At 34.6% G+C, this 18,850-nt stretch overlaps 1 protein-coding gene and 1 long non-coding RNA gene across 3 annotated transcripts; both read left to right on the top strand.

The window, feature by feature from the left end:
• The first annotated feature begins 5,213 nt into the window (after positions 1 to 5,213).
• LOC114418201 lies at positions 5,214 to 13,638 on the top strand. Of its 2 annotated transcripts, XM_028383432.1 has the most exons (11): positions 5,217 to 5,570; positions 6,145 to 6,313; positions 6,416 to 6,598; positions 6,710 to 6,809; positions 6,917 to 6,947; positions 8,161 to 8,203; positions 8,346 to 8,498; positions 8,638 to 10,354; positions 10,462 to 11,776; positions 12,584 to 12,667; positions 13,054 to 13,638. In XM_028383432.1, exons 2-11 carry the CDS (start codon positions 6,255 to 6,257, stop codon positions 13,116 to 13,118), a joined length of 3,750 nt encoding a protein of 1,249 aa, XP_028239233.1. In that variant the 5' UTR covers positions 5,217 to 5,570; positions 6,145 to 6,254; the 3' UTR covers positions 13,119 to 13,638. The 2 variants fall into 2 exon arrangements, with proteins under 2 accessions (XP_028239234.1, XP_028239233.1); XM_028383433.1 differs by lacking the exon at positions 12,584 to 12,667 and having other exon boundaries at positions 5,214 to 5,570.
• A 1,751-nt stretch (positions 13,639 to 15,389) lies between these two features.
• On the top strand, positions 15,390 to 18,750 carry LOC114419735. Its single transcript, XR_003668289.1, has 6 exons — positions 15,390 to 15,678; positions 15,764 to 16,059; positions 16,453 to 16,568; positions 16,654 to 16,725; positions 16,819 to 17,732; positions 18,134 to 18,750. It is a non-coding gene; the product is annotated as an uncharacterized LOC114419735 (long non-coding RNA).
• Positions 18,751 to 18,850: the final 100 nt, after the last annotated feature.

Here is an 18,850-nt window from a genome sequence, read left to right as displayed (position 1 = left end):
CAGTACCAAATAGACAACGTTTCTGCATGCTGGTTAGATCAAACAAATTGCTTTGGTTAAGTTGTAGAAAAACCTTCAAATCCCTATCAATGATGAAAATTTCAATACCTATTATGTCCCAATAAAGTACATCCTCATAGCTATATATCCGCATACAAGAAAGACAAATAACTCAAAACCACCAAACTAACAGTAATTTTCTTAGTATTTTTATATAATAATTTATGACTAAACGATAATGTAAACTTTTTTAATGCATTGCCAATACATACGCTATTTACTCATTTTATATTCTTCTTTCATCCTTATTTGAATATTGCCTTAAAAATCATTTTTCTATTTTAAATGTGATTTTTTATAGCACCAATTACCATGCAAAATTATAATTTTAAATAAAGAATAATACTAAGAACTGTACCTCAATTTTGTGTCAACTCAAATTAATCTTTTTGTTTTCTTCTTCCTTTTTGGTTTAAGGAAGAAAATGTCTTCTTGAACCATCTTGAAAACACTACCCCAAAAGCCTCAGGGGTTTAAAACACAAGGCTAAGGCGCTTAGCCCTTTTAGAATAGGTAGGTATGGTCCAACTCAGAAGTTTAACGTGCCACAGTTGAATGACTAGGAGCTCCAAATAACACTTACAAATTTATTAATTTCATCACTGCTACTTTTTATTAATTTCATCACTACTACTAATAATAAGAATATAAGATAAAACTTGAGTATTAGTATATCATCTAGGTATTTGTGATATTATTCTTTGACCAAAATTAGTGTTTTTCTTTGCTAATCCTTGCATTAAAGTTGAATATAAAGTTAGGTGAAAGTGAAAGTTTCTTTTTTTTTTATAATCCGTGAAAGTGGAAGTTATTAAAGTGAAATTTAATTAGAAAATAGCATCACATCAACACTTACCCAACAATTTTAATAAGATGAAACTAGGTATAATACCTTGTGTGTTTGTGATTCTATTTTCCAATTAAAATTAGAGTTTTGCATAAATTATTTTTTATGTGTATTGTAAAGATCCAAAAAAATCACTAACACTTTATAAAATATGATGAACAAGATTTAATTAAGGACTGATTAGACTACGGTTGAACACCATCAATTTCGTAACTGAAAAATTATTTTGACTAATTTTTAAATTATGAGTTGACAATCCATATTCTAAGATCATGAATCACTACTAAGAAAATAATTTTTTATAATGCATTTTCGATGATGATTCTCAAAAATCATCTTAGTATATAAGATGGTGACGATTTTGTAAATAAGAGATTTTTCAATGAAAACCCTTTTGCAAAAACATTCTTAAAAATTAGTATTTGATAAGGATCTCTCAAAACCATCTTAAAATGATTATCATTTCAAGACAATGTTTTAAAAATTATCTTAGAAGGTTGTTATTCTAACACAATTATGTAAGAATTTTTACAAAAATAATAAGTCAATTTCAAAAGTTTAGCCAATCACTTGTTAAGAATTATAAAATAAAATCCTTGTTTGAGTTAGCTTAGGTTTGGGTACATTTTACAGATCTTCAAATAAAAACACCAAATTTTTTATTGCTAACGTAACTCCATAAAATGTTTGGACATTTTGCAGTATCTGCTTAGGACCCTTCAGCAACTAAGGAGTGAAAATGACATAGCTCTTCAACGGGCCAAGTTCGTGTAAATCTTTAAAAATTCATTTAATAATTTTCTAAAGTATTTTGGATGATCTAATTGTGCTATTTTTTTCCTAATGCTTTAAATAAGTCTAGGAGACATTAACTCTGAGATTGAGGTAATTAAACAAATCATGTTATATTTTATGTTAAACACTAACTTCTTAATTACGTCATGTTTACACCAACGTATACGAATTAATATAATCCATTCTTCTTCTAAAATAAAACTTTTCTTTTCATTGCAATTCACCAAATTATTGTTGAAAATCTCTTCTTAATCAGGAACTCCAACAAGAAGTTAATAGGTTATAGGAGCAACTTCAAATGGTCGAGGAGCAAATAAGGTTCCTTGACAACAAAATTAGTTCACACTTAATTTTCATTTTAAAAATATTATTACTAGCTCATATAATATTTGTTTATACTTTTATGCTTTTCAATAATGTTTTTAATGTTGGAAGGATAAATACAAGTTATATGCAACATTAGCAATTATATCAGCTCATTATCTACTGTCATTAACTTGTGCTAACTTTCAGAGTCATTTAGATGTGTCAAACAGAAAACTTTGTAAAATTTGTTAATGATTTCCTGGGTCCTCTATGTATTTTGGTTTTTATCATATTCTCTAGAATTTTCACTATGCATATTGATTACCTTTTTATTATTTTATTAGAATTTGCTCACTAAGATGAGTCAAAAACTTTAATTATGATGAATAAAAATAAATCAAAATTTGACTGCTTATTTAAAAGAAAAACAAGAAAAGGGAAGTTTTTATGTAGGACTCACAAGAAAAACTCCTCCCAAATTGACTTGAAATAAAAATCTTTTTTATTTTTTTTACTAGTTTCTTAAAAAAATTGAGTAAATAATTAAAACAATAATAACTTTATGTCAATAAAAATAACCGAGCAGATGATTTTTCTTTTATACATTTTTTTTATTTCTTTCCTTCACTCTTGTAAGCATTTAAATAAGTAAGTATTTTTTTCACACTTTTTTTTTATCGATCTAAATAGCCTATATTATATTGATATATATCATTTCTATTTATTTTTCTGGTACTTTATTTATTTGTTATACTATATCTCATTCACTTCTAACTTGTAATGCTAACAATACATACAATGACATGTATTGGTATACCCCTACATGGTGGCGTCTAAGGTTTGTGATTTATGATTGCGGTGCACCCTTCAACTTCAATCGTTGGTATAAGATTTTATGATTTGAATTTGCTCACTAAGATGAGACACGTTGCATTGTGATTGGGGGGACAGATTCGTTTGCAAGCCAAATCAATAAGACAGAAGTTCCTCTCCATCCATCTATTCATCCATAAAATCGGCTTTCAAAATAGAATAGAATTTTTCACATTTCACACCTCCATTGCTATTTGGTAGTATTTCAACAAACAACAAACAAAGTTACACGCATCACCATTTTTTACTTTCTATTAAGTAAAAGTCCTTTTCTAAGTGATATATTTTAAAATTCAATCTTAAAATATAAGTAAATTTACTTAGAAATCGAGTTGGTTTTTATCATGACTAGCTTCAAACACGTGGCCAAAACTCAATTTCCCATTTCCATCAAGCATTATGTTACATTGTTAATTACTTCTTCTCAAACTCAGAATTATATATCATCCTCTTCCTATCCCCTAACAATAATGTGAAACACTTCAGGCATTATTTGAATTTAAGAAATGATTACGTCATACTTAATGTGTGAACCGTGATTTACGTGCACCATTCATTATAATGAATGTTAGTAGAGCCTGAATTATTTGATAATTAGCAAGTAAAATGTGATGAGAGTTAAGAAATTCGAAATACGTAAGCGCAGCATTAGTGGATTTCAACAGAAATTATAGTAAGTCATTCATTCTATGATAAAGTTTTGTCGTTTTTCTTTCACAATACGATTTTGATCTTATTATGAAATTATTTTTCCATTTCTTTTCATTTACAAAAGCTGGTTTTCTCATGTTACTTTATTTGTTATTTGAAAAATCTAAGAAGCACTAGTTACATTTTAATTTTAAGTGTAAGGCAGCATTGATAATGATTGTTTTTTTTTTTTTTTTCATTTTAAAGTATCTGTAATTCAATGTAATTACATAGCAATCGAATTATTCAATGATTTAGTTAAAGAATGTGAAACCAATATGATGTGATTAAGATGACCAATAATCAAATACTAAGAGAGAACTTCGTTGTGTATAATCATTTCACTTTGACTGAAGCATTATTGGGAATAATACATGTAATCTATATTTAAGAAAATGATCTTATATCTTAAATATGTGGTTAAAGTTTTGATTCTTAGATTTATGTGTATGAAAAAAAATCTAATTTCTCTCCTCTCAAAAACAAAAATAATAATGAAAAGAAAAAAAAAGTCATGCACCGGTAATATAAAATAATTTTATATAATCACAAACAATTAAGGATAATAAGTTTATAATTGAATGAAAATGTAAAATTATTTTAGATTATGAGTGTATAAATATCAAACTTTAATGAAAATGCTAATTATATGTTATTGCTTCATTTTTCAAATAATAAAATAAAATTATACGAGTTTTATGGCAAAATATTTAAATAATGAAAACACTAATTTTTATGTTATTTATTCTACGAATCATTAAATATTCAAATATATTGTTAATATAATAACGAACGGTATATAGATAGAAGAGGACGTGAAATGGAAGATACTGAATTTGAAAACGGCAAAATCATATCATATGGGTATTAAAGAAAAGCATTTGATTTGATTGGTGGAAGACTTGAGAAGTGTTTGCGAAGTGAAAAGATAGATTATTTACACTTTCAAACAGTCTCAGAAGACCCTGCAATTAAGTTAATTAACGTATATCACTGTCATTTTCTGCTAAAACCAAATTATTATGTAAACACTTTCAAGCAATTCAATACAATACAACAGTGTACGCTTCACACAGTGTTGACCACGGCTTAATCAAAACTACCAAAATGTCCGTTTTGTCCAATACATGCGTCTATTTCAAATACTCAAATGATGGCAACAATAAAGTAATTAAAAGGGTGAAAATGAAACACCCTATGCCACGAAATTGAATGATTATTAGTATTATTATAAAGTTAGTATATGACAAAAATTATGGGAAATGCAACCTGGTTAATGTTGGCCAATGATCCAAGGCTAGGGAAGAGTGTGAATGATTCGTTTTTTAAATTTATTTATTTTTTAGTTACAGTTTTCGTTTTAAAATTTAACCACCAACACCATTACTTGAACAATAAATTATCCGAAGAAAAAACAACCTCGGATATTTCATCAGTCAAGTTGAAGTCTGCCACAGTTAATCATCACCATTTTTTTCATCACAACACAACACTCTTTTTTTCAATTGAAACCTTGTTATCTGCTAATTAGGATTATTACGTTAACGTTTGATTTACAAATTGAAAATGTAACAAGGTCAATGTTTTTGTTTTTATTTTTATTTTTGTCTGAACATTGTCATTTTCTCTTTCTACTGAGAGAGAGGGTGTAGAGAGAGAGTAGAGGGGGATTTGAAACGAAGGATGAGTAAAGCAAAAACCATCTTTTTCATTGTGGGGTTTTCGTAAAACTCAAAAATTTAAAAAACCAAAAAAAAAGAAGAAAAGAAATTGAGAGAGAAAAGAAAGAGGCTCATTTCCTCCACAGTGAGACACAAAAAGGGAAGAACAAGAAGAAGAGAGAAAGAAGAACATAAAAGACAAAGGAGCCAAATGCTGGTGCCCTTTTGAACTCTAAATTGGAGGATCAGGTCACGCAATCGAAGATCTCGGACCTCCATATATACCCTTCATATTCAATTCCACGCTCCTTCCACATTTTCACTCCAAATTTTCCAATGTAAATATGATTAGGGTTTGTTCACTTTTGTTGCTTATTTTGCAGCATGTGTATTTGTTTGTGTGTAACCGTGATAATGTTTTGTTTGACTCTGTTATTTATTTGATTACTGTGTTTTTTTTTTTTTGGGTAAGTTTTGGGGTCTGGCTTAGTTGCTATTGGATTTTGGGTTTATTTGGTATCTATGTAACTTTAGTCAAGTTCGGTCTTTTGCTGAATCAGATCTATTCCTTATAATTTCTTTGTGGCAAATTTGGGTTTCTGCTTTGTTGCAAAAGCTTGAACTTTGGGTCTTGGGTTGGGATCTATGGTGTGCTATGGTTCTGTTAATGGTTGAAAGAAGTGGGATTTACCTAATGTGCATCTGGTTTGTTACTTGATTTTGTTCAATTTTCAACTTGATTGAAAATGTAGATTTGAAATGTAATGCAAATAGGGAAATGACCCACTGAACACACTTGCTCGTCTGACACAGAATTTGGCAAAAGTTTTCTTTTTCTTTTACTCTTTCTTTTTATGTTTTACCTTGCTTATGCAGACTCTACATTCTGATTTTGGGATTTCTTGTGTGCAGTTTTGTTGATTATGGTTGGTGCCAAATGGAAACGATGGTGAAGATTGTGTTTGCTTACGTGAAATGATCCAAAGAGTGATTGAGTGTGGTGTTACCTTCAATAAGGAAAAATGAAGTCTGACACGCTTCTTGATTATGCTGTATTCCAATTGTCTCCAAGGCATTCAAGGTGCGAACAACTTGGGATTTTCTAGTTGTTGTTATGTACTTTTCTCTGTTGATTAGAGTTTGTAATCATGTTTCCTTGCTTTTCTTTCTATTAATGGGGCAGATGCGAGTTGCTTGTTTCAAGTGATGGACACACTGAGAAACTAGCATCAGGATTGGTGAAGCCATTCTTGACCCATTTAAAGGTTGCAGAAGAGCAGGTTGCTCTAGCTGCTTCATCAATCAAGCTTGAAATCGATAGACATAAAAATGCTGAGACGTGGTTTACAAAGGGAACATTTGAGAGGTGAAAAATGCAATGAAATGGGAAATTTATTTATTTTATTGGATTTGATGCCTTTGTATGCACTGAGCATTATGGCTTTCTTTCTGATTTGATTGGTGTTGGTGCTTACAGGTTTGTGCGGTATGTTAGCACGCCTGAGGTTCTGGAAATGGTCAATACCTTTGATGCAGAGATGTCCCAATTAGAAGCAGCACGAAGAATATATGCTCAGGTAATGTCAGAGATATGATCAAACAGAGAAGATTGGTGCAAACAACTGAACAAAGCAACCACTTTTTTTCTTTCTTTTGTTGATATCTGGAATGTCTTTTATTTCAGGGGGCAGGAGATCAGCGTTCAGATCCACAAGGTACGTTTTCTTTGCAATTAGACCTATAACCAAAGACAATTTGGAAATTAGAACTTAATCTTTTGATTGTGTTACCACTTATTTACCTACCACTCCGAGGAATTTGTCTTATCAATATTTACCACTCTTAACTCTAAAGATTAATAGTTGTTTGTATCTTGTATCAAACAACTAGTGTCCTCTTTAGTTATCTAGCTGGCTTTGTCTGCATGGTCAGTAATACGCTCTCTTCTCTGGAAGGGTTTTCATCCATGTTGCATTTCCCAACTGCTTACCATGTAGGCATGGAGAGAAAAAAATAGTGTTTCCTTTTCTGTGTACAAAAAATGAAAAACATTGTACAGTTATGACTTTTAGTTATATTGGCTGGCATTATATTGTCCAAATTTGGAAGTTTCATCATTGCCAAAGTTCATTACTTAATCTTCACATTTCTTTCACTTCTATTTCCCCTTTGAGCATATTAAAGTAAGGCCAGTTGACGAATGCTGGACTTTACATTGTTTAATGTTTACCATTAAATGGAATTGTTATTACCATTAAATGAAATTATTATCATCATAGAGTCTTGAGGCTATATTTATGTGCTAGCTACTGGTTTTAGGTATTTGGGCACTTCCAAAGTGTTTTTCCTTGTCTGTAATACTTTGTCTAATTATAGCCCAATTTGGTGATAGCCTATACTGCATGCCATCCTGATGGAGGTTCTAAATCTGAATAGATAGAAAAATGAAGTTAAGTGTAGCCAGAGAGGAAAGAGAAAAAGTAAAAAAACCGTACTCAGTTCTTAATTGCCCCAACAGAATTGCGTTATCAACATTGTTGAGAGCATGTAAAAATGGGTTAAAGGTTGCAATATTGACACCTAGCATAGAAGTAGAAATGAAGAATGAAATTCATGCTTGAAGAATCGGCTGGGCTTAGACATGGAGAAAAAAGAATGATAAAGTGTCTTAAACAAGAAGAAACTCTATGATTTGTCTAGTCTGAGAAAAACGTTTTTCTGTTTTTACAGGCAATTACGAAAATGTCACGTTGCTTTTACACTTTGGTTCTTGCAATATAGGAAATGATGAACTATTTTCACCATTTCCTAGGCAAATCTTTCAAACAAAATAATTATTCATGAAAATAGAAAATGCTTTTTGGTCATATTATTTCTTGAATGATTGGTAATGATACGCTCACAATATTTTTGTTCAATTTTCTCCAGGTGGGAATGGAGCAGGAGCCATAACAGTGGCAGATGCAACCACGTAACTTTTTCTACCCTCCTTCATTTCATATAGCCACACTACATCATGCACAGTTGAAATAAAAGGAAGTTTATGATTGTTGAAATAAATAAATAATGTATTATAGTTTTGATTTGTTGGTACATATGACTTACTTGCACAGAAAGGAACTCCTAAGGGCAATTGATGTACGATTGAGTGCAGTTAGGCAAGACCTAACCACAGCATGTGCTCGTGCATCAGCCTCCGGTTTCAATCCCCACACCGTTTCACATCTCAAACATTTCGCAGATCGATTCGGTGCTCATCGCTTCAAGTAACTAACTAACTACTACTAACACTTTTCATTTTCATTCATAATCATCTAAGTAGTAATTAATATTAATTATAATGTTATTAATGTGGTTGTTTAATTAATATTTTAATATGTTTTTGTTTTTTTTTTGGCGGTGTAGTGAAGCATGCACTAAATACATGTCACTGTACAAAAGAAGACCGGACCTTATCAGTCACTGGCCAGGTGGCGATGACAGGGAACTCCGTTCATCTGTTAGTTCTGACATGTCCATCGACAACGACGATGGGCCCAACCAAGCCCAGGACCAGGCCCAACCCATCGATCCACCTAAGCCCAAGCCTATTTCCAACTTCGCTTCGCTGCGACGTAGCAACACCAGCGTGAGCTCGAAAGACGAGACCAGCGACACCCCCACCAAAGAGGAGACGGAGTCGCCGGCTCCGGCTCCAACGACTGCTCCGTCGGGGCGGAGGCTGAGCGTGCAGGACCGGATCAACCTCTTTGAGAACAAGCAGAAGGAGAATTCCGGAGGCAGGGCGCCGGAGCTCCGGCGCCTCTCCTCCGACGTGCTGCGCCGGTGGAGCGGCGCTAGTGACATGAGCATCGACGGCAGCGGCGAGAAGAAAGACTTTGACAGCCCCTTACCCCCGCCAGCATCCTCTGTTTCTGAAACCAAGTCCGTTGTCGTTTCTGAAGATAAGGTTCGAATCGACAAATCGGAGAAATTTGTGATAACCGATCAAGGGTCTTCTCAGGAAACAGGGAAAGTTTCAGTTTTTGATGAGGACAAGAATGGGGGGTTTAAGGATCAGGTGGGTGGTGGTGTTTCTGAGGCGACATTGAAGAAGGGTTCATCCGAGGTTGTTATTGTTGGTCCTATGTTGTCTTCTGGGGATGATGATGCGAAGTTTTATGGTGGGATGAAAAATCATGTGGTTGCACCGTCACTTATTAGGGGATCCCGAAGTCATTCTCGATCTCTATCAGCACAGTTCGAAGGTGGCAATGGACTCAAATTTAGGGATGTTTCTGTTCGTGTTGATCAATCTTCACCGAATGAGGTTGAGGACTCTTCTTCTTCTTCATTCCCTAACAAGGAAGAGGATTCCCAAATCCCAAAAATGAAGTACCAGAAACCATTACCTGGTAGAAATGAACAACAAATAAGCACGGCACAAGGTAAAAGGGATGGTGCTAATGAAAGTAGCAAGATGAAACAAGTTTTGGAGACTCAGGATAATGCACGCGCAACCTCAACCCCACCTTTAGAGCAGCAACACCAGAGGGTGAGGCAATCTAAAGGGAATCAAGGGATGCATGATGAGCTGAAAATGAAGGCTGATGAGCTTGAAAAGCTTTTTGCTGAGCATAAACTGAGGGTTCCTGGGGACCAGTCTGGTTCTGTGAGGAGAGTTGAGCCAGCCGATGTGCATGTGGAACAGTCACAATATAGAAGAGGTGGAGTAGGGGAGTCGACTCCTCAGTTGCCTTCCAGAAGCAATGTGATTGAAGTGGCTGCGAGTTCTAGCAATTTGACAAGCTTTGATGCTAAGTTGGTTACTAAGATGGTGGATAGTCAGAATTATGGTGATGCTTTGAGGCAAAACTTCTCTGATCTTAACTTGAGTGAAGATTCTAGAGGAAAGTTTTATGAAAAGTACATGAAGAAGAGGAATGCTAAGCTTCAAGAAGATTGGAGTATGAACAGAGCTGAGAAGGAAGCTAGGATGAAAGCCATGCAGGATAGCCTTGAGAGGAGTAGAGCTGAAATGAAGGTCAAGTTTTCGGGGTCTGCAAACAGACAAGATTCAGCATCAGGTGCTTACCGTGCCGAGAAACTTCGATATTTCAAATCAAATATTAAGAAAGAGCAGGTATTCTTGACTTGTTTTATGGTTTTTGTGATGGCTGCTGAATTTTAATCTTCTTGAATGCAAAGTTTGCTTTTAAATTATAAACATGAAATTCCATTTTTGGACAGCATCCAATAGATTCCCTTCAAAATGAAGATGATGAAGATCTTTCTGAATTCTCAGAAGAGAAGACTTATGGTGCTTCAAGGCAAAGTAGGAAATTTTTTCCCAACAGACATATATCTTCAGGCACACCTCGTACAATAGCTGTGTCAGTCTCCCGTTCATCTGGTGGCAGGCGAAGAGACGATCCTCTTGCTCAGTCTGTTCCAAACTTTTCTGATTTAAGAAAAGAAAATACAAAGCCTTCTTCTGCAGTTAGTAAAACAACCCGCACTCAGGTAAGGACCTATTCCCGTAGCAAAAGCACCACTGAGGAGATACAAGGAGTAAAGGAAGAGAAGTCAAGGCAAACTCTGTCGTTACGGAAAAGTTCTGCTAATCCTGCAGAGTTTAAGGATTTGTCACATTTGAACTCAGATGGGATTGTTTTGTCTCCATTGAAATTTGATATGGGCGAGAGTCATCTAGGCCCTTATGATCAATCACCTAGGTCTTTCCTTAAAAAAGGGAATAACATAGGTTCAGGTTCTGTCGGCAACGCTATCCGGATGAAAGCATCAATGGTATCTGATACTCAGAAAAATAAAGAATTTGATGACCTTGAATTTGATGAGGAAGATTCTTTGCGGATGGCCACAGAGGAACAGGATGACATTGAAACTATGGCTATCAAAGATGTTGCTTATAATAATAATGGAAAGGTGAGTCTGAGCCAGGAATCTGGTAAGTCTGGTAATTCTGGATCTGAAATTGGTGATTCTACTAGGTCTCTTGCTCAGGTAGATCCTATTTCAGGGGGCGAGATGGCTACTGGGTTTCCATCAACATTCAATGGTGTAAGATCTCTGCAGGACTCTCCTGTTGGAAGTCCTGTGTCATGGAATTCGCGTGTGCCTCATCCTTTTTCGTACCCGCACGAGTCATCTGACATTGATGCTTCTATAGATTCTCCAATTGGAAGCCCCGCATCTTGGAATTCTCATTCTCTTAACCAGGGTGACAATGATGCTGCCCGAATGAGGAAAAAATGGGGAAGTGCTCAAAAACCATTTCTTGTTGCTAATTCATCCCAAAATCAACCCCGCAAGGATGTCACTAAAGGTTTTAAGCGATTGCTGAAGTTTGGTAGAAAAACTCGTGGATCAGAGAGTTTGGCTGATTGGATTTCTGCTACAACTTCTGAAGGAGATGATGATACTGAAGATGGCCGAGATCTGGCCAATCGTTCATCAGAAGACTTGAGGAAGTCAAGAATGGGATTCTCTCATGGTCATCCTTCTGATGACAGCTTCAATGAAAATGAGCTGTTCAATGAACAGGGTAATCTATTCTTTCCTCAGATTTCTTTTTATTGATCAACCTGCTTGGTTATTGCTTAGTCTCTAAATATTTAAGTGCAAACCATCTTTTATTTTATTTTATAATTCAGCCAATGTCTTGTCTATCCTACTATTAGGAAATGGATCCTTTTCTATTCATTGATTTCTTTCCATTGTTGGTTGCACATTTAGATAAATGACTCTTATCCATAAATATTGGTCTGAATGAACAAGGAAAATCCCAATTTACCATTTTGGATGGGGAATATGAAGGGACACGTTCTGATTTATTTTGCACCCTTATTTTCACACTTGATCATTTCCTTGGTGATAGTGTATTCAGATGTAGACTGAGGGTTATCTTATCATTGTGGATCATGGTTGAGTAGATGAATTATATAGACAATACTTTTTGTCGATTCCTCCATAGGACCATATCTATATTTCTCTCAGCATGTGTTTATATTACACATCTATACTCATACATACACAGGAAGGGGCCATTTACTTTAGGAGCAAATCTTATGAGACTCCACTTAATAACTTTTTATAGAATATGAATTTAACAAATCTAACTGAAGGATTGTGTGATATTATTATCTTGATGGTTGTTGCATACTAAAGTTTAGATAAATTAAACATTATTGGTGTATTATCTTATAGTGGGCATTTACTTATATTTTTAAGAGTAGTCGGTGTCTTTTGAGCATGCATGTTCATGTCTGCTCTTTATAACTTTCATTTTTGTTTAATGGATAAAATAAAAGTACAGTCAATTTTTAATTGATAATTTTCTTAATTCCTGCAGTCCAATCCTTGCAAAGCTCTATCCCTGCACCTCCTGCTCATTTTAAACTGAGGGATGATCATATATCAGGAAGTTCATTAAAAGGTGATCCCTGGGTAACATAATGACAATATATTATAGGTCATTTTTTCATCCATTTTTGGTATAGTTTCATGTGTCAGGCTGATGAAGTAGTTGTGCAAGTTGTGAGGAATTCTCTAAAAGTGTCCTCTTTCTTTGCATTTGATTGATTTTTGTAGTTCATTCTGCATTAGGGGGCCAATATCTTGGAATTGTTCATTGTGTCTTGCTAAGAATGTAACCTTGACTCAAGGGAAAATAATCTTATGCTATTGTTAATAAAGACTTGGGATTCACATATGCTTTGGATTTCTTTTCATTGATTTCAAGAATGATAACCGTTTATTTTGCTATAGATTTAGTATCTTTTACACGATATTATAGTTACAAGTTAACTTCAATTTGTGCAGCTCCCAAATCATTCTTTTCACTATCAACTTTCCGAAGCAAGGGTAGTGACTCGAAACCCAGATGAAATTTCACTGAGTTGGCCTGGCAAGTAATTTGGATCATCCTCAATGGTAGGGGGGTGATATTAAATATGATACAGAAAAGAGAGGTAGGCTCGATACAATGATCTATATGAAAGATATATGAGATGGGGGTTATGTATATTTTCTTGGACTCATGAGGTTTTCCCCTATGATTTAGTTAGTCATGGTTGTGTTGATATATGCTGCATACTGTAGTCAATGAAGTGTCGCCTATTGGTGCAGTGTCATTGTAATTTTGGCAGTAGTGGCACTCTTTCGCTCGTTTATTTTGATTTACTTGTGTGATGTATATCAGAGTTGAACTCATGTTAGAATGAATCAGTACAGTCAGAGTTAAGAAGAGTAATTTGATTGCGGAGTAAAACAGTAGCTTTCAAAAGATTATTTCCCCCTCCCCTTGAAAAGAGCAAATAAGAATGATAGGCTACTTATCCTTTGCCACTTTACTGTTACTTTTAGCTGTATGAACTTTCAGCTATTAATTAATGCTCATTTTCATGATATAGTTACACGTTACTACATGTTAATCATCACACAGTAAATAAAATTTCAGCTATTAATTAAATACACGTTACAATGTGATTCTGCATCCATTACTTTTTGCTTTGGGTCTTGTGATTGAACTTGTGAACATGGAACTATCCGATAGAAGTAATGAACAAGGAAGAACAATAATCGCATTCCTTTTATTATATTCGTTTTTGGATACTTAAAATCAGCTTCTTTCTTTTTTTCCTCCCACCCTTTAGATTTGGTCCCAAAATTTAGAACCGGTTTTGATTTTGATGTTCTTGCACGAGATGGAGTGATATTTACTTGTAAACTCTTGTAATGTTCAGCTCAAACTTGCTTTTAGTAGTTTAGGTTGCTCCCCCATGGTTTTTTGTTAGTCCTGTTGAGTTAGATATACCCTACGTTTGAAATTGTGTAAATAACATTACGTGGTAGACATCAAATCATTGTTAACGGCACATTTCTATTAACTTCTTATTCTAGTTTTACGATAACAAAGACTTAAAAGTACAGCTGACCTCCGAAAAGAAAGATACTTTGGCTTGTACTTGACGTTAGTTTGTGGCAGTGCATACATGAATTGAATCATGCACAAGCCAAATAATTCTGAGAAAGTGCACAAGGCTTCCAGTAAAGTAGTTCTCTTTCTTTTAAAGCGAAGTTTGTTACGAAATAATGTGCATGTTGCTGTTTCAGGTAGTTAATACTTCTAACTAGTAACTATGGATAGGTTATTGGTTAAACAAAAATAAAAATGAATAGGTTATTGGGAATTTATCAAATGTTTAACGGCAAAGAAAGAGAAAAAATATGATCATGGCTCATGAGAAATGCAAGGACATGACTGTCGGGTTAGTTCAAATTGGACAAACATTATTTACCACAAAAAAACAATAGCCGGACCAACGTTAGCCGGCACAATCTCTCTTCTAGGAAGCATTTCGGCCAATCAACAACAAAAAGAAGATACCAATGTGGTTATTTGATTTTCTTGGACTATACGTACTATATTACTATTATTTATGCAGCAAAATAATGCACTTGGTACACTACCTTGCTCTCCAAATTCCTCTCCCTACAGTACATTTGTCCAAGTTAATTTTGACTTATCAGATCTGCTGGCATCGTGTGAAACTTACAACAAAACTTATCGTCCCTGAAAAGTATACTATCCTTTGGAAGTTTCACTATAAGTTTCATTATAATAACAAGAATAATAGAATATAGTTGACTTTCCTAACACCGTGAGTCAAGAGAAGATGTTTATCAAACTCACGAGTTAATTCACTAACTCTTACAAGTTTACTTATCTTCTACGAGTTGACTCGTGTGTAAATTTTCTTCTTAGTAGACTTTGAATAAACTCTAAGTAAATTCAGTAGATTCTTGAGTTTATCACCAAGTCAATGAGTTAACATGTTAAAAAAATTAGACTGAAATGTAAGTTGTGTTGGGTTATTTTATGTTTATTTAGTACTCAACATACCTTCATGTGTCGATTTCAAATAAAAAAAATTTCACATTTAATAACATCAAATCCTTGTTCTCTAATAACATCAAACCTTCGACAAGAGTTATCTATAACTTAACATTTGCTAGTTATTATCTAGTAGTGATGTATTACTAGACTTAGTTATTTAAGTATTGTGAAATTTATAATTTATTATTTTATTTTATTATATTGTTAAAACGTTTAATTGGTATGTCATTTATAAATATTTTGTTATTATCACGAGTTTACATAAACTCTCGAGTTTGATAAGGTACAACAGAATGCTAACATAGTTCTATTCTATGCTCCAACTTTGGTTGACACTAATACTTACATGCATTTTTTTTTTGTTTTTGTTTCTGGCACTGCAGATGGCCCACTTCATTCATCATATATTTACATTCATATGTGGCTACGCAGTTGGGTTTAAAAGATCATGGAAAGTCTCTCTGGTGGTATTCTCAGTCACTCCATTGACTATGTTCTGTGGAATGGCTTACAAAGCACTTTATGGTGGCCTAACAGCAAAAGAGGAAGTAAGATATAAAAACACAGGCACTTTTTGATGTTTTATGTCTTAACATTTTGTTCATTCGATTTTTTTATTTATTTTGGATAAAGGCTTCTTATAGGAAAGCTGGTAGCATTGCGGAACAGGGCATCGGTTCAATTAGGACAGTGTTTTCATTTGTTGCAGAAAGGCAATTGACTGGAAAATATGCTGAGCTACTGCAAAAATCAGCTCCAATAGGGGACAGAGTTGGTTTTGCTAAAGGTATTGGCATGGGTGTGATCTACTTAATAATGTATTCAACATGGGCATTGGCTTTCTGGTATGGCTCTATATTAATTGCCAGCAATGAACTTGATGGAGGTTCTGCTATTGCTTGTTTCTTTGGTGTCAATGTAGGGGGAAGGTGTGGCTTCTTCTCTCTTTAACTAAGTACAATATACACTTGATTTGGAAACCAATACATTTAACTATACTTTTTATACAAAGAAATGATTCTTCAAGTAGTTTGTTAAGGACTACATGGACTTCCTTTGTTTAACTAAAGTTTATGAGTAAACAATATATGACTGTGTAAAGAGGTTTTATATTGTTATCCAATTACAACTCATCCTGTACTATAAGTTTGTTGGCTTTTACAACAATTACCTTAAAAGTCATAGCAATGATGATTTTTGATTGATTTATGGTGTAAATATTTTACACTGATATGCAAATTAAACTCACTTTCTTTAACTATTTTTTTTAATTGACAGAGGGTTGGCACTGACACTTTCATATTTTGCACAATTTGCTCAAGGGACTGTTGCAGCTAGCCGTGTATTCTATATCATAGAGAGAATCCCTGAGATTGATTCCTATAGCCCTGAGGGAAGGAAGCTTTCTGGTGTTCGTGGAAGGATTGAGTTAAAAAGTGTTAGTTTTGCATACCCATCTCGTCCTGATTCTCTTATATTTGATTCCCTTAACTTGGTATTACCATCTTCAAAAACTTTGGCAGTGGTTGGTGCCAGTGGTGGGGGAAAGTCCACTATCTTTGCTCTCATAGAGAGGCTTTATGACCCTATTGAAGGTAAACAAAACTATATGATGATTTGCAAAAGATCTTGTGAAAGATAAGGAAAGTTAATTGTACTAACTTTGTTGAATTTCAATATCTTTGTAGGGATTATTACCTTGGATGGTCATGATTTGAGGACATTGCAAGTAAAGTGGCTAAGTGCTCTTTGCCACATCTATTCTGGACTGCGAGTGGACAACTACTCTTATGCCAAAGCTAGTAACATGCTTCTGGTGCAGTCTCAAACATAAGGACGGTTACCACATTTTCTGCTCAGGAGCAGATAGTTAAGTCCTTTGAAAGAACCCTGTCAGAACCTAGGAGAAAATCATTAAGTTCACAACTTCAAGGTCTTATGTTTGGGTTGTTTCAAGGTTCCATGTATGGAGCATACACATTAACTCTTTCGTTTGGTGCATACCTTGTAGAACACGGCAAGGCAAAACTTGGAGAAGTGTTTAAGATCTTTCTAAATTTTCTGTGGAACAACTTGCTGGCTTGGCACCAGATACTTCTATGGCGGCTACAGCAATTCCTGCAGTTCAAGATATCATAAAACGTAGGCCACTGATTGGCAATGATAGAACAGAAGGTAGGATAGTAGACAGATCGAAACCGTTCAACATAGAATTCAAGATGGTGACATTTGCATACCCATCTAGGCCAGAAGTGACTGTGTTGAGGATTTCTGTTTAAAGGTCAAAGGTGGAAGCACAGTGGCCTTGGTGGGACCAAGTGGATCAGGGAAGTCAACAGTCATATGGTTGACCCAGAGGTTCTATGATCCTGATCATGGAAAGGTGATGATGAGTGGTATAGATTTGAGGGAGATTGATGTGAAGTGGTTGAGGAGGCAAATAGCTTTGGTGGGTCAAGAACCTGCATTGTTTGCTGGGAGCATAAGGGAAAATATAGCATTTGGGGACCCAAATGCTTCATGGACTGAAATTGAAGAGGCTGCAAAGGAGGCTTACATCCACAAGTTCATCAGTGGCCTTCCTCAAGGATATGAAACTCAGGTAATAATTCTATGCAGAGGTAGAGTTTTCTGATGCTAGTAATACACTCTCTAACACATTTCTTCTAATGTATTTTTTACTATAGGTTAATATAGTGAAAATCATTAAATAAGTGAGACCTAACAAATTTAGTAATTTTCACAAATTTCAGCCAATAATTAAAAAATGTGTCCAAAAGAGAGTATTGCTCTAAATCATAATTTGTTATGCTGCATCACTTATTACTCAATATTTATTATGTACTCGTTGAATTGTATTAGTAGCTTTACTCTAAATCATAAGTTCATACTAAAGTTCCGCCAAAAAAATAGTCCATACTAATTTATGCTGCATCACTTTTTTACATGATTTTTCCAACACCTTTTCCTATTAGCAAAGCATATGATTTATTTTTTTAACAGTAGGTTGGTGAAAGCGGGGTCCAGTTATCAGGTGGCCAGAAACAAAGAATTGCTATAGCCAGGGCCATATTGAAGAAATCAAGGGTGCTTTTGCTTGATGAAGCAAGCAGTGCCTTGGACTTAGAATCAGAGTAGCACATCCAAGAAGCCCTTCAGAAGGTTACCAAAGAGGCAACAACCATAATAGTTGCTCACCGTCTTTCCACAATCAGAGAAGCTGATAAGATCGCAGTTATGAGAGATGGGGAAGTGGTGGAGTATGGGAGCCATGACAAGCTCATGGCTTCAGGTCAAAATGGCTTGTATGCTAGCCTAGTTCGAGCTGAGACTGAAGCCAATGCCTTTTCTTGATCCTAATAATATGAGCCTGTAACATTATTGTCAATATATATAGCAAGTCTGACACAACACAATGGCCCAATGGCCAAAATCAATCGGATAAAAGTAGAAAAGAAAGAACCACTTTAATTGGTTTGGGCTGTTTTGAAGAGTGGATCGTACAACAATTTATTCTATGGATCAGCTTTCTTCTTTTTCAAATAAACAAAAAAAAAAATGTACCATGTGCCACTTGATTATGTAAATTTCAAAAGAAAATACCTAAAAGTCTTTATTTACTTTCTTTTATAGCACTCTTTATTGATTATGGTAAAATAATGACAATGCACATGCAATTATGCATGCTCAATATGGAGGGGGCTAATAATGATGCAAGTG

The sequence above is a fragment of the Glycine soja genome, chromosome 7 (genome assembly GCF_004193775.1).
Source record: "Glycine soja cultivar W05 chromosome 7, ASM419377v2, whole genome shotgun sequence".
In the NCBI taxonomy this organism is placed as follows: Eukaryota; Viridiplantae; Streptophyta; class Magnoliopsida; order Fabales; family Fabaceae; genus Glycine; species Glycine soja.
The sequence above is the reverse complement of the archived record's forward strand: the minus strand, read 5'-3'. Positions and strand labels throughout refer to the sequence as shown.

Excerpts from the sequence above, each read along its gene's own strand:
- LOC114418201 (XM_028383432.1), top strand. The coding sequence starts at position 6,255 with ATGAAGTCTGACACGCTTCTTGATTATGCTGTATTCCAATTGTCTCCA. Across the intron at positions 10,355-10,461 it reads CAAATATTAAGAAAGAGCAG|CATCCAATAGATTCCCTTCA; the intron begins GTATTCTTGACT and ends ATTTTTGGACAG. Across the intron at positions 11,777-12,583 it reads TGAGCTGTTCAATGAACAGG|TCCAATCCTTGCAAAGCTCT; the intron begins GTAATCTATTCT and ends TAATTCCTGCAG.